General features: G+C 52.1%; 1 protein-coding gene across 3 annotated transcripts in view; it reads right to left on the bottom strand.

The window, feature by feature from the left end:
• Window positions 1-463: 463 nt before the first annotated feature.
• Window positions 464-23,242, bottom strand: part of LETM1 (leucine zipper and EF-hand containing transmembrane protein 1) — a 36,996-nt gene continuing 14,217 nt past the window's right edge. Inside the window, exons 4-14 of one of the 3 annotated variants that reach the window (XM_025437171.3) lie at window positions 22,492-22,635; window positions 21,813-21,950; window positions 20,937-21,140; window positions 13,593-13,712; window positions 11,610-11,741; window positions 11,189-11,335; window positions 10,486-10,617; window positions 6,788-6,922; window positions 5,429-5,619; window positions 4,305-4,443; window positions 464-3,349 (exon numbers count right to left, since the gene is read on the bottom strand). In XM_025437171.3, the coding sequence (XP_025292956.1) occupies window positions 3,200-3,349; window positions 4,305-4,443; window positions 5,429-5,619; window positions 6,788-6,922; window positions 10,486-10,617; window positions 11,189-11,335; window positions 11,610-11,741; window positions 13,593-13,712; window positions 20,937-21,140; window positions 21,813-21,950; window positions 22,492-22,635 (1,632 nt within the window). In that variant the 3' untranslated portion in view covers window positions 464-3,199. Of the gene's footprint in view, window positions 3,350-4,304; window positions 4,444-5,428; window positions 5,620-6,787; window positions 6,923-10,485; window positions 10,621-11,188; window positions 11,336-11,609; window positions 11,742-13,592; window positions 13,713-20,936; window positions 21,141-21,812; window positions 21,951-22,491; window positions 22,636-23,242 lie in introns of all 3 variants that reach the window. The other 2 variants (XM_025437169.3, XM_025437172.3) reach the window with 2 other exon arrangements.

Below are 23,242 nucleotides of genomic sequence, written 5' to 3'. Positions count from 1 at the left end.
CTTGGACAGGGCGTGTCAGGACTCGCAAAGGTGGAAGGATCCCACATAGCCTGCCATGCAGCCTGGCACCAGTGAAGGGGTGAGGCCACTTGAGACAGGGTGGAGGTCCTGGGCTCAGGTGGGGTGATCTGTCTGCCAGAGGGAAACTGGGAGGATGGTTCTGCTGCCCACACTCCCCTGAGGCTCTGTGAGCCCTGTCCAGGCTGCGGCATAGTCAGAGAGCCCCCACATCACCCAGGACCCCTTCAGCAGAGTGCACAGCCCTCGGGCAGCAGTATCCCCAGCCCCAGGAGTCCTCAGGGTCTTTGAGAACAGAACTGGGCTGGATCAGAACTCAGCCAGGATCCTAGTCCTGCCCACCCTGGTCCCAAGGCGTCCACTGAGGACTGGGGTTAAGGGGGAAAGCATGGTCAGGCAAAAGCCTCCTTCACCAGTCTGCACAAAGCAACCACCACACAGTGGACAGGTCATCGAGACAGTGCTTTATTCAGCCTTCATACACTGAACTAAGCATCCAGCCACTGGCACAGAGATGGGTCTAGATGCACAGTCTGACGGGACGTAAGGGCCCATGTCACAGAGCCAGGGGGCACCTGAGGCCAGGGCTTGAGCTCTGGAAGGCCCATGTCCATGTGGAAGCTGGCCTCACAGTGACACCCCCACACCCACAGTCCACGGTCCACCCTTCTGCTGCAAAGGTAGAAGCAGACCTCAAAGCAATGGCAGACGCTCCAGCAATTCTGACAGTTACCACCTTGACTTCTGAGGCATCACATGGTTCAGGAGCTATTATAGGAATATTAATTTGGCATTTTAATAAAAACACTATTTCTAAAAAAAAGAAAAGAAAGAAAAAAGAAAGATGTTTATACACAGCCAGGGAGGAAGTGGTTCTCAGGTGGAGCCAGCCCTGGGACCACAGGATGTCCCAGAGACAGAGCTGGTCTCAGGACATCCATGGGTTCCTGCCCTGCCAGCCCAGGGCCCCACTGGGAGAACCACTGCCTGCAGCTTATTCTCAAAAATTACAAAGTGCCCTTCATTAAAAAAAAAAAAGTCTAGATTTCAATATTCCAAAAGGGCTCCAGAAGCCACATGCCAATTTCCGGAATCCCAACTGACGACATGGGTGCTCAGGTGAGGTGAAGGATGAAGCATGTGCTAGGAATTGGCTTCCTTTCCATGCAGGCGTCCACACCACAGGCTTCTCCTCCTGAACTGCGGAAAGGCCGTAAGTGCAGCCACACAACATAGGTGGTCAAGACACAACCGCCTCAGAAACCTTATTGCACAGAACTCTGATTTCCAGGTCCACTGTTTGTGGTGCCCACCCCCGGACATGAGCTTCAGCTTCAAGAAATAGCCAAGGACAGTAAAAGGCCACACCACACTGAGGAGGGCACTTGCAGCAGGCCACGGCCACCCTGGCAAACACCTCCGGCCTACATGCAGGTGAGAGTCTCTCCCAGATGATGTGGACAAGCTGGGGGTGGGGGGCTGGGGGAGGAGGTGGTGTTCCAGAGCAGGGGGCGCCGGGCTGTGGCAGTGACCGCGTCGTGGAGATGGCCAGGGCACCCAGCCAAGGCGGCAACGGTGAAGACGGGAGTTGGGCACAGCTGACAGGGCCCCTAAGCACTGCTCACCAGAAAGACAACCGCCATCCTCGGGGTGCACGGGCAACCCAAAATACACACATATACTTCCTATGGCTCAACACCAGGCTACTAAAATAGTATAAGGTAATTCATAAATATTTTAATTAAGCATCTAGAATATATATCTTTCTCAAATAATCGAAATAAAAACCCTTTAGAACCCAACTGATACTTTACAAAGGTTTACATTTGAGAATACATAATCTTATTCCTATTTCGTCAAGTTTCCTCTTTAATGGCTGAGTAAAAAGTTTCAAGTAATTTAGAAGCCATCCTTTCTGGGACCTCGTCCTCTGCTCCCGGCTAACCTGGCCACTCTTGTTCCCATGTCTTTCAACTCCTATGCCTGCATTCCCCCAAGAGAACGTTCTACCCATTAACGGACCTGGCCTCAGAAGGATGAGTCCAACACAGCTGAGACCCCAGGGCATAGCCCTGCCTGCCCCCACAGAGCACCAAATATCCGAGCTGCCAGGTGCCAAGGCGGCTAGAGGCCAAGCCCTCTGAGGCTATCTTGCTCCACCCCAGCATGTGCCAGGCAAGCCTGACACTTCCAAAGCCAGGGGAGTGCCTTTCTGGAAGCCCCTCAGGACGTCCCGCCGCAGGCCCAGGAGCAGACACCAGCCTGCTGGTTCCAGAGGAGCTGGGAGTCACATGGAGACCCCAACACTGCACAGCTACCCTGGGGCACGGTTATGTGTGCTGAGCGCCCCGACCATCCCGGGGCCCAACACCCACACGGGTGATGAGGTGCTGATGCCTCAAGGTGGGAAACTTTCTAAAAACCACAAGAGCATGATAAATTAGTTGAATGGAAAGGCTTAATCTCCAAGTTCTTCATTACTATCTTTCTCAGCCTCAATCACATCAGCTATTCTAGGTCAGACAGGCTGTCATGTGTGGAAATTCTGTACTAGTTAACTGGTTAAAGCGTTAAGGTAAAATAAAAGGTTAAACCAAGTAAGAGCTGACACGCACAACAGGGGACTTGCACAAGGCACCATGTTCCTGTCAGAGAGCTGTAGATTTCCAGAGGCCATTAGAGACACCTTTGCAAATGAGTGTGAAGCAGTGCCATGTATGGTGATGGTCAGGAGTTGCGTCCACTGGCTGACGGGCACATCTTCTCCAGAGCCGAGCAGGGCTGTGTGTCGCTAATCCCCATCTGCACACCTCAGGCTCCATGGGCACAGGGAGTCCACAAGGCTGGTCCTTTCTCCTCCGGGGACAGGCACCAGCAGAGTGAAGCCCATGCAGGGGGTCTAGCCAGGCTCACTCTGGAGCCAGGAGGCCTGTGTGCGGCCGATGGTGGGCTGCCCACATGACCACCAAGGCTGGGGCCACTGTGTGAATCCAAACATGATTCCCGGGAAGGGTTCAGGGATTCCAGACTGAATCAATCTTCATGGAATGATGAAAATTAAAAATTACTTGATTATGGAAGTTTCTGATTTATTCCAGACAAAATATTAGATCTGTCACTAAGAATCACGTCACAGCCATCACTATCACAGCAGGGCCGGCAGCCGGCGCTGTAGGGGTCCCTAATTCTTTACTTCGGCAGCCTCCTTCTCCGCCTTCTCCTTCGCCTTCTCCTTCTCCTCCACCTTCTCTTCCTTTTCCAGCAGGGCCACGATCTCAGCCACCTGGCTGGTGGAGATGTGGACATCTTCCTTGTCCACCAGCTCAATCACCTACGCACACAAGAAAGGGACAGGCGAAAGAAAAAAAAAAAAGGGACAGGGGTTCAGGGATGGCCTGGACCCTTGCAGCACTTTCCCCGCAGGGCACACAGCGGAGTCAGAGCATATCTCCGTCATCCCAGAGAAGAGCCACTCGGGTGCTCCAGCATCAGACACCACCAGACCTTAGGAGGCCCACGGGCTCCCAAAGCCCCAGGCCAGGTGAAGAGCTATGAGGGAGAGGGGCTCAGAGAGCAGACATGGGGATGAGGGTCACAGCTCTGCCAAGGGCTAAGGATACGGGCATGCAGGGCACAGGCCTCCCAACTGCCATCCACACCACGGATCAGGCCCCAAGGAAGGGGCGGCTGACGTGGGCTCAGGCCTCCCAGCCCCGGCTGCTGGCAAAGCGATGGTGTCCAGCACATGCACCTGATGATGCCTTGGTCTTACAAGCGGACTATAATCAGTCAACAGCTATACTCGGTAAATGTGTGAAAAAAATCACTATCTGGACACACTGGGAGCCATTTAGACACTGTGAAGGGGTGCTCTCCTCAGATCCCCTTATGAAAGTGGAAGCCCATTCCAAGTCTCTTGGGCTGCCCAACACCAGGTACCTGAGTGTTCCCCCATCTTGCATCCCACCCCCACCCCCACCCCAGGAATTGGGCGACCCCTGCTGAAGTCTGGCTCTGGGGACGGTCTGATGCCACCATCCTCTGAGGTCTGGTGCCCCAGGGGCACTGCTGCTACCACACTTCCCAGACTGCACCGTGGCCCACTGGACGCCTCAAGCAGATGGGCTGCTCTTGGTGGACATTAACTAGGCTTTTCTTCATTTCATGTGAAAAATAAGCCAAGGGTTTAGTGTGAGGACAGAGACAGGGCCACGTGTGGACAGTGCCCTCCCCAGAGTGAGCCCTCAGCTGGTCTGTACAGCCCCAACCCAGTCCCACCAACTCACCTTGACGAGGTCATCAATGTTGATCTTGCCGTCCTTGTTTTCATCCAGAGCTGAGGCCAAACTCATGAGCTTGTTTTCTGGAATGTGCTTGATTTGCTTCATGGCACTGATGAGCTCATTGATGCTGATGACATTGTCTCTGGGGGGGGGGCGGGGGGGGGGAGACGACACAGCCTGTATGTGGCACCACCAAAGCCTCACCAGGCCTCCTATGGGTTGGACCCACACAACCTCTTCTTCCAGAGCTCCCTTGCCCCTCCCTGCCTGTGGAAATGCCCAACCAACTCAGACGCAGAACCAAAAGCCTTCACTCATGTGTGCTGTCCCTGGGCCAGCCTGGCCTCTCCACTGCTGCTGAGGACAGAGTCCCATGGGTACTGGGCAGCGCTCCTCAGGCCAGTCTGTGCTGGGGCCCAGGTAGGAGGGTCCGAGTATGGCTGTGCTGCCTTCTGACCAGTGAAGGCAGGCAGGCACACAAAGCATAGCAGGTCAACTCAGGAAGCGACATGGACCACGTCTGGGGGTGATGGCCTCAGAACCTGAGGACCAGCCTACCTGCCCCCTTGGAGACGTGGGAGCTAAAAGCAAAGTGCCCAGCCCACAGGAGCACCGGTGCCAGCTGCTACCACCTGGCAGGGCTGTTTCACCAGCCTGACCACTACTCACACAGCGACCAGGGTGAGGGTCGTCATGAGCGCCACTCTGTGCCTGTGTGTAGGGCATTCAGAAAGAGGGAGAGGAGGGCCCAGGGGTCTCCAGGGGAGCTTCCAATCCTATGTACATTCTGGAAAGGTGATGGCAGCCTGGAGAGGTGTGTGGCCCCTGGTGGCCGGGGCGGGGGGGGGGGGGGGGGAGACGGACCAGCCAAGCCAGGGCTGTGGTCCTAACAGTGGCCAAAGTGTGTATGTGTGTCCATGTGTGTATGTGTACGTGTGTGTGATGAGATGATTCCGAGAGCTACTTCAGTAAAATGGTTACCCACAAGTGGAGACTGAGGTGTGGCTGGGCTTCTGCCCAGAACTGCTGGCTCAAAGGGCAGGGGATGGGCATCATAGCTGAGAAATGCACCACAAGGTTAATAAGTCTGAGAGCCTCCCTGTGCCTGACCTCCATGCCACACTCACCCCACAGGTGGGCTCTCGGCGGCAGGGCCCAACTTGCCGGCCTTCTGGTCCATCTCCAGCTGTGAGAGCAGGCTATCTATCTGCCCGATCATCTGCTGCACCCTCTTCGTCAGCCTCTTGCTGGCTTTAGACTCCTCCACATAGATCTCTTCGCCAGTCTTTGAAAGTTCCTTCTTGATCTCTTGCAAGTCCTAATGAAATTATTTGGTTTTAAGACAATGTCTTAAAAATGGAGAACCCACTCACCCCAGTCACAGAGCTGCAAAATCCTATCTGTATCCCTCAAAAAAAATTTTTTTTAAGATTTTATTTATTGGGGATCCCTGAGTGGCTCAGTGGATTGGCTCCTGCCTTTGGCCCAGGGCGCAATCTTGGAGTCCCGGGATCGAGTCCCGCATCGGACTCCAGGCATGGAGCCTGCTTCTTCCTCTGCCTGTGTCGCTGCCTCTCTCTCTCTGTATCTCTCATGAATAAATAAATAAAATAAAATCTTAAAAAAAAAAAAAGATTTTATTTATTCATGAGACACACAGAGAGAGAGAGAGAGAGAGAGAGAGAGAGGGAGAGGCAGTGACACAGGCAGAGGGAGAAGCAGGCCCCATGCAGGAAGTCTGATATGTGGGACTCGATCCCTGGACTCCAGGATCACGCCCAAGGGCGAAGGCAGCGCTAAACCACTGAGCCATCCAGGGAACCCCTATTTGCTCTTATTTTTGCACTCAAATATTATTCTTATAGTAAAGGAAATGGCATCAATCTGAACCTCAACTTTCTTCATATTTGTTAAAAAAAGAAAGATATGAATGAAAGAATCAAGGAAGAGAAAGTGATTTCTTAAATCCCAAGTCTTGACTGTCCCCATGAGCAAGCATCACAAGGAGGAATGGTTGGTGGGGCTGGAGACAGGGAAAGGGTGCTCAGGCTTTCTGGTGAACTCCTAATTTCCAACAGAAAACCCACCACAGCAATAGGGTTGCTATAAAAATGGCTAATTATATTTCCAATCTCAAACCTAGACAAATTTTCCTAATGGATCTGTGAAAACATAGTTCTTTTATAAAGCAGGGTCCAAAGCCCAGGTGGGGCTTGAGTTCACAGCCCCGAGATCAAGTCACACGCTCCCATTGAGCCAATGAGTGCCCCGAAACAACTCTTTTCAATCAGATTCAGAAATAATATTTTAAAAATACATATTTTCTTAAAAAAAAAAAAAAAAGAGCTAGGTATAAGAAAGAAGTGTCTTCTGGGGAAACATGAATAAGAAGAGTTTATTTATGAAGCGGCCAGACTATCTGTCTGGCACCTTCGCAGGTCCACACACTGCCAGGGTGCATACCCCACCCGGAGCAAAGGGCCCACCTCGCTGTAGTCCTGCACGTCCTCCTTGAGTAGCTCCAGCTCCTCCTTCTCCTTCGTCAGGGACGACTTCTGCTCCTTCAGCTTCGAGCAGGCGTTGCTCAGTATGTCAATCTCCTCTTTTGTTATTTCCTCTTCCTGCAAAGAAGACACATGAGCACCCCCAAAGGACACCCAGCTGGAGGGAAACCATCACTGACTCCCTCACCCCCGGACTTGGCGCATCTTCTGTCCACACCGTCTGCTCCTACCATGCCTGGCAGAGGCCTGCAGACATGTGCACAGTCCCCACCCTCGCCCCTGCAGCACCCCGCATGCCAAGTGCACTCATGCTGTATGTTGGATACACACATGAATTTGTGAAATCATCACACCTGATAGAGACCTGTCAGCTGCCCCAACCATTTCTATCCCCAGGCCACCATCTTGGAGCTGCCTTCCAGCAGGTCACACAATCACACCCCAGACTGCGAGCTCATGCACAAAGGGCATCGTCTGGCCTCTTACTCAGAGACCCATCTGCATTGTCTCGTGCCCCTAGGTGCTTAATGGCATCCCATCCAGAGCACAGACCAAATTTGCTCATCCACCACCAGCTATTTTAGCTCCTCTGAATTTCCATATACATTTTATTAACTTATTTTTTAAAAGATTTTACTTATTGAGAAAAAGAGAGAGAGAGAGAGCTCAGAGGGAGGAGGAGACTACGCCCTGAGCAAAAAGCTTGATGCGGAGCTCAATTCCAGGACCCTGAGATCATGGCCTGAGCTGAAGGCAGACACTTAAATAAGGGCCCCAGGTGCGCCTCCATATACATTTTAGAATAAGTCTGCCAATTTCAACAAAAAAGCCTGCTGGGATTTTGATGATTTTGAATCTACGGCTCAGTTGCAGAATTCCTATCTCATCAGTGAGGACCCCCTGCACCCACGAGTGCAGGAAATCCATTTGAGTGAATTACCCTCAACAACACGATAACATTCACTGCACAGTTCTTCATGGCTACTTTCAAATGTGTCCCTAAGTGGCTCACTTCAGGGGACTGTAAACGATATACTTTTGAAATTTCAATTTGATTGCTCATTACTGGTACAGAGCAGCACAGCTAATTTTTAGCTGCTCACATCCTCTGTGAAGAGGCAGTTTCACTCCTTCCTTCCAACTGTGTGGCTTTATTCTTTTCCTTCCTAACCCTGGCCAGAACCTCCGCACAATGCTGAACAGAAGCAGTGGGAGTGGACGCGTGCGCCAGCACCCTGCCATCAGGGACCCAGCTAGCTGCAGCTGTTTCTACAGATGCTCTTCATCAGGTTGAAAACATTTTCCTCTACTGGCTCACCAAGAATTTTTTTTTTTTATCAGGAACAGATGCTGGATTCCGTGAAACGCTTTTTCTGCATTTATTGAGATGATCACATGTGATTTTTCTCTTCACTCTGTTCATACACTCATTACATTAACTGTTGTTTTGTATCCTCTGGACAAGCCCCAGATCATGACAGATTACTCTTTCTTACAGAGTAGCTACATCTGATTTGCTACAAGTTTTTTTTTTTTTTAATATTTATTTATTCATGAGAGACCGGGGGGGGGGGGGGGGGCGGAGGGGAGAGACACAGGCAGAGGGAGAAGCAGGCTCCATGCAGGGAGCCCAATGTGGGACTCGATCCCAGGTCTCTAGGATCACGCCCTGGGCCGAAGGTGGCGCTAAACTACTGAGCCACCTGGGCTGCCCAGCTATAAGTTTTTTTTTTTGTTTGTTTTTGTTTTTGCTTTTCTGTTGTTTTTTTGCAGCTATAAGTTTGTTAAGAAATTTTTACACTTGTGTTCCCTTCCTCTCCCGTGGACCTGGTACTGCTATCAGCTAATGCCCATCTCAGAATGAGCTCGGACACTTTCCCCCTGCTCGGACTTCCTGGAGACAGTCTGCATAGCTCTGCAAGGATCTCTTCCTTACATGTCAGGACTCACCAGGAGCTTCACCCATGAAGTCACATGGGCCTGGGCTTTCTCCTACAAGAGCTACCAGACTGCTCTCCTCACAGGGGCAGAGCTATTCAGGTTTCTTGCCCCCACGGCAAATGGGCAGCATGAACCTGTGAGGTCGCACCGCCGATGGGGCCAAAGGCACTCGTCCTTCCTGTCCTTACGTATCTTTCCAGGGACACACGCCTGTCACTGAGAGTTCTGTGAAGGTCTGGGCTTCCTGCTAAGAAATCCTCGGCAATCCTTAGTTCTCCTGACAGTCCTACAGTCCCTTCATATCTAGGCCTTTATTCGCTAGAAATGGGATGCATCTGTTTCCACAAAGACAGCCGACTGTGCACCAGCCCTACTGGATGACAGGCGCTGCTTCTCCCTGAGCTGCACTCCATGGGCCCAGTCAGGCTCCATCTCTGCCCATGTCTTAGATCTGCACTGCCTCAAAAATGACCCTGATACCTTGGGCCTGACCCTTCCCTGGGTCACCCTTTGAGCGAGCATGGCCCCTCTTCCTCCAGGTCTCCTCCACAGCCCAATGCCACCACAGGTTTGTTTCCATCTGTCTCTGAGGCCATGTCTCAGGATGGCCCTGGCCTCCTCTACAGGCTTGTCCCATCCACTGTCCTGCGCCTAAACACACGGCCTCTGAGCCTCATGGACTATCTCAGGCACCAGCTCCAACGTGCCAGCCCTGGTCTTCTTGTGCCAACGGTCCAGATCTCCCCAGAGACCCAGCTCTCCTTGCTGCCTGCTCCAGCGGGGTCCTTCCTGCCGCCCCTTGCAGGTCCACCCTGAGATACCCGCAGGGGAGTTTCTCCTTCCACCTCCACTCTACACTGGCTCCCACAAGGTCATGGACTGCCTCACCCTACCTGTGGGAGTCGGGTTTTTAGGCCTCACCCATCCAGCCCCTCAACACCCCTCACAAAGCCCACCCTCCCCTGGATGCAACCCTCCTCTCATGAGCAATTGCCCCCACAGCCTTGTCTCTCCTCTGACACAGAGGCCACCCTCTTCCGACCTCAGCTGAAACCCCCCCACCATGAATCCGCCATCCCGGGGTTTCTCCTGCTCCAGCTGCCAAGCTGACGCTGCCATCTGCCTAGAGTCTTCCTGTACCCAATACCCAGGAGTTCAAGATGGAAGGTATCCCATGTGGGGGAGCAGGCTACAACCAGGACAGTGAGGCCACCCAGAGATGAGTACTGCTAGGTGCACAGCACATCGGGGTGGGAGTACCAGGGCAGGTGACAAAAGTGGGCCTGTGGCGAGAGAGAGAGAGAGAGAGAGAGAGAGAGAGAGAGAGAGAGAGAGAGTGTGTGTGTGTGTGTGTGTGTGTGTGTGTGTGTGTGTGTAGGTATGTGCACAGTAGCTTCCCTCCTCCACAATGTCCAGCCTAGCCAGTAAGGGACCTGAAATACCTGCCTTCAGGCGGGGATGCCCTGCCATTACAGGTACAGAGGGCTGTGGGCCAAGCAACGGGTGCCTCAGCATGCCAGTTGCTCAGGTATGGGGTGCACCTGGCTCTTCTCACACCACACCACACCACGTCTCTCCAGAACATCTCCCCGCTGCAGCCTCACCCTCCTCAGCCTAAGCCAGGCCAAAGCACTGCAGGAACCCCCCCCCCCCCCCCCCCCCCCCCCCGCCAGCCAGCCCCCTCTTCACTCTCCTGTGAGGCTTTGACAGCCTCTGCTCTGGCGTGCGTGCACAGTTACCTTCAAGCCTTCCAGGACGGGGGCAGTGTCCTGCAGGGCCTCTGACGGCAGGGTCACCTCAGGCACTTCTGGCTGCAGCTTGGCCACAGACCTCCCGGGGGCAGCTTCTGCCACCACGTCTGGCTCCACCTCCTTCTGAAATGCAAGGCCATTGCTGCCTCAGCATCACCTGTCACCCTGGCATCCATCCTGGAGTGGCCACAGCGGCATGGATGGCGGGCATGCTCTTGACAAGCCTGCCTCGTGCTGCTGGAGGTTTGTCGGAGCCTGCTAGCTGGCCATGGGAGACGCACCTTCTGGGAAGCATCCCTGCAGGACTCCATGAGGCACATTTACACAACTCACGCAGCTGCATGCCAGCGCGCCCCAGGTCAACTGTGGCCCCCTCCGAGACGGTACCGGCACCTAATTCCATCTCTAGGCCTCCCCTGACAACTGTGCGAAGCTGCCCCACGTCTAGAGCTCACACCTCGAGGATACCCACAGTCCAGGCCAAGGGACCAGCACACATCACCCAGAGTGCAGCCCCCTACTTCAGAGCCACAGCCCTCTGCCCCGAGCGTCCCTTCCCCCACTGTGCCCCCCACCATTCCAAGACAAAAGAAGATGGGCCACAGAGACCTAGATGCATTCCACAGGTTCTGGAAGAGCCTGAGCAGACAGCCCCCATGTGGCACCTGCTCCACTGCGGCACCCTGCTTACCACTGCCGCCTCAGAGAGCCTCTGCAGCTCCTTCTCCCGGTGTTCCTGCTGAATGGCCGCCTCCTCCTGCAGCGTGGCCTCCAGCTTTGCCTTGTTGTCCACCTGCTCCCCTTCCACTTCAGCCACTTTCACCTGTGCTTCCTTTGCCTTCAGAGAGGGGACACCTGTGAGGGGCGGGAGGTGCCTGCGGCCCAAGTGCTCGCCGAGGCACGGCAGGTTCAGCCACAGCAAGAGAGACCCATGCGGCACCCCCAGCCCACCTACACCACCCCGTGGGACAGCCATCAGGGCTTCCAAGGGGAACAGAAACATTGCTGGGCCCTGACTGTTGCCAGCGCCGCCAGGCAGCCGAGAGCCAAGTGGGGGGTGAGAGGGCTGCTTCCAGAGCCAGCTGCACAAGGGGTCTCCTGGCAGCACATACCACGATCTCTGGGAGTGTCTGCAGCGTGGACTTGAGCTGGTCGGCAGGTGAGAGGGTGTCTGGGAGGTACATGGCTCGGGACAGGATGAGCAGCGACGTTGGGATCTCCTGATGCAGGTGCAACTCCAGCCACTGCAATTGGGAGTGGAAGACACAGACTCTCCTGCTAGCCATCCCATCTGCCGGTCTTGGAACCTGGACCCTAGAACTTTCCTCTCTGTTCTGTCTGATGGGGAAAGGGGGACTTGAGTAGGTGGGCGCACTAGGTCACTGAATGGAGTCCTCCCCAAAACAAGAGTTCTCAATTTCTACAAGGCCTACCTACCGCTGCCACTTCTGACCCGATGCCCACCATGGTTGACCAAACACAAGATGCTTCAGGATCACGAATGAGCACCTGTAACATGGCTGCTGGGCTCAGAAAGCACTTAGCAAGATGACCAAACTCTCCGGTAATGAAACTCTTCACTTACACATTTTTTATTTTATTTTACTTTGGGAGTGAGGGGGACAGAGGGAGAAGGAGAGAAGCAGACTCCCCGCTGAGTGTGGAGCCTGACAAGGGGCTCGATCTCACGACTGAGATCATGACCTGAGCAGAAATCAAGAGTGGGATGCTCAACTGACTGTAACACCCAGGTGTCCCTTGAAGCTCTTCACTTACAAGTGGCACAAAACCCACAAGGGTGGCATCTGCGGGCTCCCCCGCATGCCTACAAAGGACCCAGTGGTATTTGAGGGGTATTTTTTAAAAAGATTTTATTTATTTATTCACGATAGACATGGGGGGGAGGGGCAGAGACACAGGCAGAGGGAGAAGCAGGCTCCTTGTAGGGAGCCCGATGCAGGACTCAATCCTGGGACTCCAGGATCATGCCCTGAGCCAAAGGCAGGCGCTAAACCGCTGAGCCACCCAGGGACCCCCAATTTGAGGGGTATTTTAGTGACACAAAGACAATGTTCAAACTGACAAGGAAGAAACCCACACACTCTGATTTCCAACAGTGTCCCACATTCACACATGTCCCAGGTGTGCTCAAAGAAGGCTGGGAACTGGGATGCCTGGGTGGCTCAGTGGTTGAGCATCTGCTTTCAGCTCAGGGCGTGATCCTGGAGTTTCGGGATTGAGTCCCACATTGGGATCCCTGTGAGAAGTCTGCTTCTCCCTCTGCCTATGTCTCTGCCTCTCTCTGTCTCTCATGAATAAATAAAATCTTTAAAAAAAAAAGGGGGGGGGGGTGCTGGGAACAATCCTAGGCACACTCAGGGGGGACACAGGGACATTCACCCTACAGAGGAGGTTCCACCCGGGGGATCACATACTAAACAACCATTTGTTTTAAAAGAGAAGCAGGTGGTAACACATTTTTGTCTACATGTAGAGGACAACCACCAAGGAGGGAGTTGGCCTTGTGGGTCAAGTTGGAGGGGGGCCGGCTGGCACAGGAAAGCCTCATGTCTTCCAGTGTGATGGCTGAATTGCTGTGAATGTGGCTGCTCCAACATCTAACCTACTCAAGATGATGCCAGCTGCAGACCTGGCCTTTGGACTCTGACCAAGGACCCTCTGGGCCACTGAAGAAAGTGAGATGCAGTGGAGACTGGCCCTCAGGATGGCCGTTGGGCTGGCCTGGGTCCTATTTACCCAAAGGTCCTTGGTGTCAGTTACGAGACAGACTGGAATTTTAAGGGAAGTTAACCTAGTCCCCATCTGTCCACACGGGACCAGAAGGCGGCAGTGAAAGTGTTAATATCCACTGAGAGCAGGTGAAAAAGACTACAGCTGTGAATGCAGGGGGCGTGTCAGGACACGACTAACCAGGTTACCACAGACCCTGGTCCAGGCCCCAGCCAGGTTGGAGCCCAAGGCCAAAGAAGAGGCACCTCACCAGGCCTGGCGGCCACTGGAGCTTCAGAAAAGTCCTTCCACAACAAGCCCATCTATGCAAGTCCGACAGAAGGGGAAGCCCTTCCCCCACACACCTGCTTCAGTTGGTCCCTCAGACGATCCTCCGTGACGCCAAGGGCCCGCATGCCTCGTGCCCGACATGCTGACTGCAATTCCTTGACATTCAGGCTGTCCACCCCTTCCTCAGCAATCAACTGTAAAAGAGAGTCAACTAGCCACATGAGGCAAGGTCAATACAGAGTAATGGTATTTACGTTAATGTGCCTGGGAACAAGTGTCTAATCGTAGGACACTTTCCTACTCTGCCTTCCCAAGCACAGGATGAAGCACCACCACTAAGCTGTGTGTCTGCTGTGACCAGAACCATGTGACAGAGTGGGGACCTTGGGGAAGCATAGCGGCCAGGACTAAAGCAGCTGAGAAGCAAAGCAGCCCACCTCTGCCCAGGCACTGCTCAGTCCTCCTCCTCCTCATGGTCACCCGTTTTCCTTCCTGCACCCCATGGCCCTCCAGCATCCACAGGACAGCAGGTCTCCTGCCTCAGCCAAAGGCCCCCTCCCCTCCTCCGCAGCCCGAGGTCACTGTGATCCAAGTGAGAAAAGCAAACCAGAGTCCTAGTGATAGAGGACAGAGTGTCAAGAACACTTTGCAAGGGTGCACCTGCCACGTCAGTTGGCCCCACACAGCCTTACAATGACCCTGTGAGGGAGACTGCACCATGACTCCCCTCTTCTGAATGAAGCTTTCCATTCTGAGGACTGCAGATCAATGTGCAAACATAACCAATGGGTTTTCTCCCAATGGCAATGCTCAATTGCTTACAAAGTCATAGTCAGCACTGTGGCAGGAGACCATTCTGTCCCTACAAGGACCTAATGCTGCCCTCTTATAGACACACTCCCACCTCCTGAACCCCTGGCGACCACCAATCTGTTCTTCATTTATGAAATTTTTTAAAAAAGATTTTATTTATAAGAGACACAGAGGCAGAGAAACAGAGGGAGAAGCAGGCTCCATGCAGAGAGCCCAACGTGGGACTCAATTCTGGGACCATGGGATCACGACCCGAGCCGAAGGCAGATGCTCAACCGCTGAGCCACCCAGGCATCCCATTTCTATAATTTTGTATGTGAGGCATGTCACATGACTGGGATCACAGAGCATACAGCTTCTGGGGATTCCCTGAAGACCTGTGCAGACAGCCAGCTGTGCCTGTGAGTGGTAGATTCTCCTTCTGTTATTGAGTTGCACCACACCCTAGAACATCCTGGTTTGAAGGAGCTGGGTTTTCCCAGTTTGGGATATTGCAAAGGGTAGGAGCCTCAGCCCCCATTGCCCACTTAAGGCACACTTATCTCAGCGTCTCCTTCCTGGGGAGCCACACCGCACAGCACTATCACTACTTCAACCATACTTAATTTATAAGGCATACAAGAAGAACAGTCTATTGGATTTCCTATATTTTGCTTACCACATTCAAAATGTTTTGTTAAAAAAAAAAATTTTTTTTTTCTTTGTGTTCTAGGGTTCCTCCTATTATAGCTGCCCTGTGAACAACAACGGCTTAAACCATGCAGGTCCACTCATGCTTAGCTTTTTCTCGACATAGGACAGCACTGGAAATGTCTTTTCCTTAAGATTTTAATAACATTTTCTTTTCTCTAGCTTACTTTAAGAATACAACATATGATACATATCATACACAAAGCAGGTATTAATGAACTGTTTATGTCATCAGCAAGGCTTCTGGTTAACAGCGGGCTATGAGCAATTAGATTTTTTGGGAGTCAACAGTCATACATGGAGGGCCTGGCTGTGCCCCCTTCCTGCCTACCACTGAGGGATACAGAGCCAGAACACTCCCTCCACTTGTGTTTTTAATGGAGTCAAATCCAATCCTGGGCATTTTGTTTCTCTTCCTGAGAAGGTAACTTCAGACACTATAGAGCCAAGGATCATATAAAAGGTGTGACTGTAAATGTCACACTGTTTTATACACCTTCACAATGTACCTTTGCTGCCCTCTATATAATTTATTTTGTAACACATTACTGTAGTTGTAAACAATTTCTGTACTGTAACATCGCTTATGTATAAAAAAATTAGTGGGATCCAATGTCCCTAACCCCCACATTGTTCAAAGGTTGACCATGTCCTTTCCGATTAGAGACCCTCCTTTAGGAGGGTCTTTGAGGGCAGATCTGCTGGTGGCATGTCTCTTAGTTTTCCTTCTTCTGAGAATGTCTTGATTCCCTTCTTTCTTACAGACTATTTTCACTGGTCATAAGATTTTTTTCAGCACATGAAAAATATTTTGCCACTTCCTTCTGGCCTCAACAACTTCTGATGAGCAGCTCATTGTCCTTTGTGTCATCTTCCCTGTGGGCTGGACGCTGGGCGCATGCACTGCTGTCAAAATTACCTGTCTTTAGTGTTTGATGATGATGTGTCTTCTTGCGGATTTCTTTGGGTTGATTCTATCTGAGCTTCACTCAGCTTCTAAAACGCGCTAAGTGTTCAGCTGTTATTTCTTCCAGCACTTTCCCAGCTCTGCCCTCCCTCCTCTTTCCACAACTCTGACAAGTACGTTAGATGTTTTGCTCTAGTCCCACAGGTGGCTGAAGCCCTGCTCAGTTTTTTTAAACTATTTTCTCAGGCATTCAGATGGCTGATTTTCATGGTTTTATCTTAAAAGCTCACTGACCCTGTCTCTTCTGTTCCCTTCGCTATAGAGATCATCCATTGAGCTTTTCACACTTTTAAAAAGATTTTTACTTGAGAGAGCGCATGCACACAAGCAGAGGGAGTAGCAGATGGAGAAGCAGACTCTTCACTGAGCAGGGAGCCTGATGTGGGACTTGATCCTGGGACTCTGGGATCATGACCTGAGCCAAGGGCAGATGCTTCACTCACTAAGCCACTCAGGTGCTCCTAGCTTTCTACTCGATTTTATTTTTCACTTCCAAATTTCAATTTGGGAGGCACCTGGGTGGCTCAATCAGTTAAGCATCCAACTCCTGGTTTTAGCTCAGGTTTTGATCTCATGGTCGTGGGATCAAGCCCAACACTGGGCTCTGTTGCTCAGTACAGAGTCTGCTTTAGATTATTTTCCCTCCCCCTCTCTGCTCACTCATGCTCTTGCTTTCTCTAAAATAAATAAAATCTCTATTAAATTAAAATCTTGGGATCCCTGGGTGGCTCAGTGGTTTACACCTGCCTTTGGCCCAGGCGTGATCCTGGAGTCCCGGGATCAGGTCCCGCATTGGGCTCCCTGCATGGATCCTGCTTCTCCCTTTGCCTGTGTCTCTGCCTCTCTCTCTCTCTCTCTCTCTGTGGCTCTCAAGAGTAAATAAATAAAATCTTTAAATAAATAAAATAGGGCAGCCCCGGTGGTTCAGCGGTTTAGCACCACCTTCAGCCCAGGGTATGATCCGGGAGACCCGGGGATCGAGTGCTGCATCAGGCTCCCTGCATGGAACTTGCTTCTCCCTCTGCCTGTGTCTCTGCCTCTCTCTCTCTCTGTGTGTCTCTCATGAATAAATAAATAAAATTAACTAACTAAATAAATAAAATAAATTTCCATTTGAACTTTCTGATTTTCCTCTGCTAAGACTATGTTTCCATGTAGCTATATGACGGCTGTTTTACAATTGTTGTCTAGTTTTCACTTCTCTGTTGTCTCCACTTCTGACTTTTCTTATTCACTTTGAGAGCCTTCGGTTCTATCTATCTATCTATTTATTTATTTAAAAAGATTTATTTATTCATGAGACACATACAGAGAGAGAAAGAGAGGCAGAGGCACAGGCAGAGGGAGAAGCAGGCTCCATGCAGGGAGCCCGATGTTAAGACCCGACCCCGGGTTGCCAGAATCACACCCTGGGCTGCAGGCGGCGCTAAACAGCTGCACCACCAGGGCTGCCAGGTTCTTTTTATTAAGCAATCAGGCTCCACGCCCAGATGGAGCCCAATGTGGGGCTCCATCTCACAACCCCGAGATCCAGACCTGAGCTGAAATCAAGTCGGATGCTTAACCGACTGAGCCACCCAGGTGCCCCAAGAGCCTCTGTTTTTTTTTTTTTTTTTTTTTAAAGATTTTATTTATTTATTCATGAGAGACACAGAGAGGAGAGAGGCAGAGACACAGGCAGAGGGAGAAGCAGGCTCCATGCAGAGAGCCTGACGTGGGACTCGATCCCGGGTCTCCAGGATCAGGCCTTGGGCTGAAGGCGGCACTAAACCGCTGAGCCACCGGGGCTGCCCGAGCCTCTGGTTCTTAACATGAGGAGTGATTTTCAGTTTAAACCCAGATGTTTTGTGTATTAAATATGAGATTCTGGACATAGTCTGTCTTAGCTGGCTTCCTCTGACAACACCCTGGCATGGGAGTGGCGAGTGATGTTCTAACCAACTTCTATAGATTTTGTGATTGATGATCTGGCATCTATTAATCCAAACTAACAAGACTACATGGCTGAGATCTCCTCTGCGACCTGGCTTTCATGGGAATGCAAGAATTCTGTCTCAAACTCTGAAACCACAAAGCCTGAGCCCCATGTATCACTTGCCACCGCTGGCTTCTCCTTCCACACTAGAAATAAAGGCCAAGTCCCAGGTCCTCCCTGGTTCCCATGTGTGTCAAGATCTCATCTGGCCCTCAGTGGGCCTGTGCCCCCATTTCTGGGGCAAATGTGAGTCATAAGCTCCCTTTAGTGGCTGAGCTCTCTGTGCTATCTCTGTTATATCCACAAATTACATCCGTGGTACAGTCTGGAATAGGTAGGGTGCTGCCTCATTGCTGCCAGGCTCCCCATTCAGCCTCCACTGAGCCAGTTTCCCACCAGGGCTCCACATACCTCCTGGGCTAGGAGGGGCAGGCTGGCCCCACCTGGTTCTAGACACCATCCCAGTGGGATGCATGGGGAAGGTTCTGGAACTGTCAGGTGGAGGTGGAAGTGGAGGTCCTGGCCCTTGCTGGTCTACCTGACACTGTGCCCCGGAGGAGGAGGGGCAGCTTCCCAGCTGGGAAGGAAGGAGCAGCTCTGGTCGGCTGGCCTTCCCTGACACTATCCCAGCTGTGACATCCTGAAGACGGTGGAGGTATCAGCCCTCAGCCAGCAGTACATGTGGTAGGGGTGACATTATGTCCCCTGGTTTCTGCCTGGGGCAGAGCAGCTGCCATCTGAAGTCCTCTGTATGAAGCAGCCCCTTCCCTGTCCTCTGGCCAGAGATAGCAAGTTTTTGTTAGGGGTTTTTTGGTTTGTTTTTTAAAAAAGATTTTATTTTTAAGTAATCTCTACACCCCACATGAGGCTCAAACTTACAACCCTGAAATCAAGAGTCACACACTCCATGGAGGGAGCCAGCTGGGCACTCCTGTCAGGGCTCTGCAAGTCTGTGCTCGGCAGTACCTCTTCAGCGTGGCCTCTTTAGCCTCCAGGCAAAAAGACCCACCTGGTTGGTCCTGGGCTGCCAGGGTCTTCTCCCACTTAATCAAAGTCTTCTTGTGTTTGTTTTTTACTTAATACCCAGGAGAAAGGATGCCCTTCCACCTTCCCAACAGTGGAGGTCTGTGGAGGTCTGGCTGCTGTCTTATTTCATAGGATTCTGGCACAAGATCACAGAGCACGTGAGTGGCCAGGACTCAACCCCAGGCCACCTGCCTTTAAGCTTCCTCTCCTAAGGTGGGCAGTGGAGGTTGAGGGTAGCAATGCTACAGGCTCTCTAGGAGTGAGGAGGCACATCGAGGACCGCCCAAGTCAGCTCCTCACTCTATTTCAGTGGATGTCCTGAGCACCCTCCTACACACAATTTGTACCATGTTGGAGAAAGGATTTCTTTTCATTCTTAAAAAAATGCAGTGATACTCTACTACTTTTAGCTCGAATAAGGAGCCATTCTCATCAGACCAACACCCCTACCGAGAGCTACTAGAAAGCCAGATAAAGCAAAATAAACACAAATCCACATCTGGGAGGCATCAGAAAGCTAACGCAACTAGGCTCAGGGACAGACAGCTTTATGTGGACCAGGAGAGACCAGGTGACCAAGGAGGTGGGAGTCACTGGGGACCCAGGAACACTTGCCAACTCTTAAGGCAAGCTGAGAGTCCTGTCCAAACAAAGGCCACTGCCGAGAGCCAGAGACATCTCGCTGGCTAAGATGACAGCCAGAGACGAGAGGTTGCTCAGCAGACAGGATAGGAAATAACCGTGGTATCAGGCTCTCCCACTAAGCAGCCAGAGCCAAGAAGCTAGGCAGAAAACCCTCACAAAGCAAAGGGGCCTCCAGGGCTCTGTTATGGAGGTGACACGGTGGGGAAGGGATGCGGTACAGCTGCAGGCCCAGCCCTGAATCGAGGTCAGTGACTCTAAGGGGACCAGGCCCTTCTATTACAGAGCGGAGTCAGGTGGACCCTCCTGGGGCAAGATAGCAATACCTGGAACCTCAGAAACTTCCCACAGACAATGTCTGCCTTCGGGAACAACGAGATAATACAAACACACAATCCCAAGAAAACAAAACGAAACAAAAAGGACCTACAGACCACAGTTACTAGAATAATCAGGCAGGAACTCTCATGAGCTATTCCAGAAAAAGGAGGACAAATGGTCTGGGACTGAGGCTAAACACCTCTGAGGTGTGCCTGCAGAGCTATCAGAACATCAGACACCTCAGATGCAAAGGCGAAAGGCACTACTGGAGAAAAAGAAGAGTGTTTTAGGAGCTCCTGAGAAAAGTGCACCGGGGACACACGCAGCAGTGGGTCTGTAGCCACTGGGATGTGGGCAGGGCAGGGGGGAGGGCACAGAGGTCAGCACAGCCCCTGGAGCAGTCTGCTTGCGGGCAAGACTTGCTTCTGACCTCCTGCCCTTCTCCTTGAGAGCCCCAAGTGTAGGTCACTCTTTTTTTTTTTTTTTTTTTTTTTTTTTTTTTTTTTTTTAGGTCACTCTTTTTATAAAAACTATCAAAGATCTGGAACAAAAATCCATGTTAAAGAATGTGTATTACAGCTCTGTTTAAAGTAGCAAAATATTAGCTAAACTGATGCTTAATAAATTATGATGTGTTCACATAATGAAACATCAAGCAATTGTTGCCATTTATCCTTTTAACAAATACTCAGTGACATGGGCAGGTCTCCTAATGTCATGCCAGGTGACAAGCTGTTGGGCTGTACGGTTCCAGCCTCGTTCCAGTACATGTACACTTACATTCAGGCTGTGTGCAGAGCACCAAGCGGGCAAACAGGCACAAAATGCCAACAGCTACAGTCTGGGCAGGACAGGACAACAAGGGATTTGATCCTCCTCTATCGTCCAGGACTACCAGGGCTTTACAGTGAGGACAGCTGCTGCTTTTGCAACCAGAAACCAAAGATACCTGGAAAGGCAGAGCCTGGAATGCAGGCTGCTCACCTTGTCGTCAGCCTTGATAGACCGCAGCCTCATGGTGAGCTGGAAGCGGAGGAAGTTGTTGGTGCCAATGGACTGGAGCTCCAGCAGCTTGCAGAGGGCCACCAGCTGAGGCCGTGTGAGGTTATCCAGGGTCAGCTCATCTTCAAACAACTTGGAAAAACGCAGGATCTCCTCATTACTGGGTCTCTCACCTGTCTCTCGGATCTGCAGGAACAATCACGTGGGTTACCCACTGGGTGGTAGGGGTGTGTTCCCCAGCGCCACCCACCGTCTTGTGTCACAAGCCTCAATAAAAGAAACTAAGGAGGATCAGGTGGAAGAGCCCCTCCCTCAGACCCACTTTGTTCTCTGCTCCTACTGGGGAGCAGCCCCTTGGGGGCTCCCCATGGGGGATGCCTCCAGGTACCACGCACTGGCTGGCCCCTTTCCTGCCCATGCCATTAGAGCCAAGGCTGCTAACTGGCAAGAGGTTCCCCACTGTGGCTGTAGCTGTGCAGTAGCTCTAGGGATCTGCGCCCTCCTCTCCCAGCCTGGCCCCCCAGCTCATCACAACTGCAGTCTTCATTCCTCATTGGCCAAACTCTACCTCCCCTGGGGCTGCTACCAAGTCTGGAGACACAGGCAAATAATTCTGAATGTCAATGTGGTTTAAGCTCTCAGGAGAGCAGGATGGGGGGGGGGTGCTCCTGGTGACCCCCCCACCCCCCACAGCACCAGCCCACGCTTGTCTGGGAGTTCCTCTTGCTTTGTGAGGTCAAGAAGAGGGAAGAAAGGAAGCAAGGCATATCCCCACATAACACAGGGGAGCCCTGAGGCTCTAGCCAGCATACTGGACCAGTGGGCTGAGGCCAGCACGGCTCTGAAGCATCATGGTACCTTCTGGAAAAACACAGAGAAGTCTTTGGTGGCATTCCCCTTGGCTGCTTTGTTCTTCAGGGCCATCTCTTCAATGGTGTCCTGGAGAAACTTGGCCAGCTCCAGCTTGACCCGCAGCTCCTTCTTCAGCCTCTCCTCCTGTGAGGTCAGAGAAGGGGTGTTTCACTCCTCTGGCCCCTACCCTGGTCCCCCCATGGCCTCCTGGATGGCACCAGTCAGAGCAGCTGCTGCCACTGTTCCGATGGGAACCCCTCAAGCCAGTGCCACCCACGTTTCCCTGAACAGCACTCACTCCCACCCAGGCGCTATGCATTCTAAGACTTCTTCTATTTCATGGTTTCAAAAAATATTTGTGTGGCCTTTTGGAGCAGGGACTGCGTGGTGTGAACCAAGTCCATGAGCATGGAGGGCAGTGCAGCTGCCACCAGCTGGGCCCCAGGGCTACAGCAGGTCTGCCCTGCCTTCCATGGGTCTCACCAACAACCAGCAGCCTCAACCTGTGGCCTGAAGAGGTGGGCAAGTGAAACTGTATTCTAAAACATGTTTAAAGAGAAATATCTCCAAAGCCCATCCTGTACTCGTCACAGTGTGGCATGACTGAATCATGGAGGAGATGAGAACGTCAGAATAACGTCCAATCCGCCCTGGAGCGAGCTCTCTGCCCCCAGTTCCCCATTACCTTGATGGACTGGGTCTCGAACGTGGATGGCAACATATTGGGGAAGAGCTTCACAGCGACAGGAAGCAGAAACTCCATGAAAGGCACCACCACAAAGACCAGGAAGGGGACGAGGCGGAAGAGGTCAGCGCATATCCGGAGAAACTGAGAAAAGGTGGAAGGGATCAGAGCCCCAGTATGACCACACTGCTCCCGCCACCCTCAGGGGTGCACCGCACCTAACGCCTGGCAGGGGTCAGCCAGAGTGCTACGTTCCAAACAGCCCAGCCAGCTGCTCTCAAAGCCAGTTCTTCCTCCCAAGACTAAGCCATGGGAAGACAGTCTTCAGAAAGGAGAGGTAGAAGCTGGCCTGAGGAGTGGACCACCTCCCATCACACACCACCCACTGGGGAATCCTGCTCTGCAGACATGGCTTGACACCGCCATGGCGCTGCCCACTGGGCCTGCAGGCCAGCGGGATGGGAGCAGCAGGCGACGACTGGCTCTTGCTGGCAGCAACAAGGGCCACCAGGGGAATATCATGAAATGCTGGATACCAGGATGACCTCTCCATCCCTGGTCATCTTTGCTCTGCAGTCACTTCTGTCTGGTGCTGAGGTGGCCACACCAGCTTTCTTCTGTTAGCACCACTTCCCTTTTCCTACTGTTTCACTTCCCATCTATTTGTGTCTTTACATTTAAGGTGTTTCTTGTAGACTGCATATAGCTGGGTATTGTTTTTTTTGTTTTGTTTTGTTTTTATCTAATCTTA

Source organism: Canis lupus, chromosome 3 (assembly GCF_003254725.2).
Source record: "Canis lupus dingo isolate Sandy chromosome 3, ASM325472v2, whole genome shotgun sequence".
Classification (NCBI taxonomy): domain Eukaryota; kingdom Metazoa; phylum Chordata; class Mammalia; order Carnivora; family Canidae; genus Canis; species Canis lupus.
This window is presented reverse-complemented; position numbering and strand designations above follow the sequence as displayed.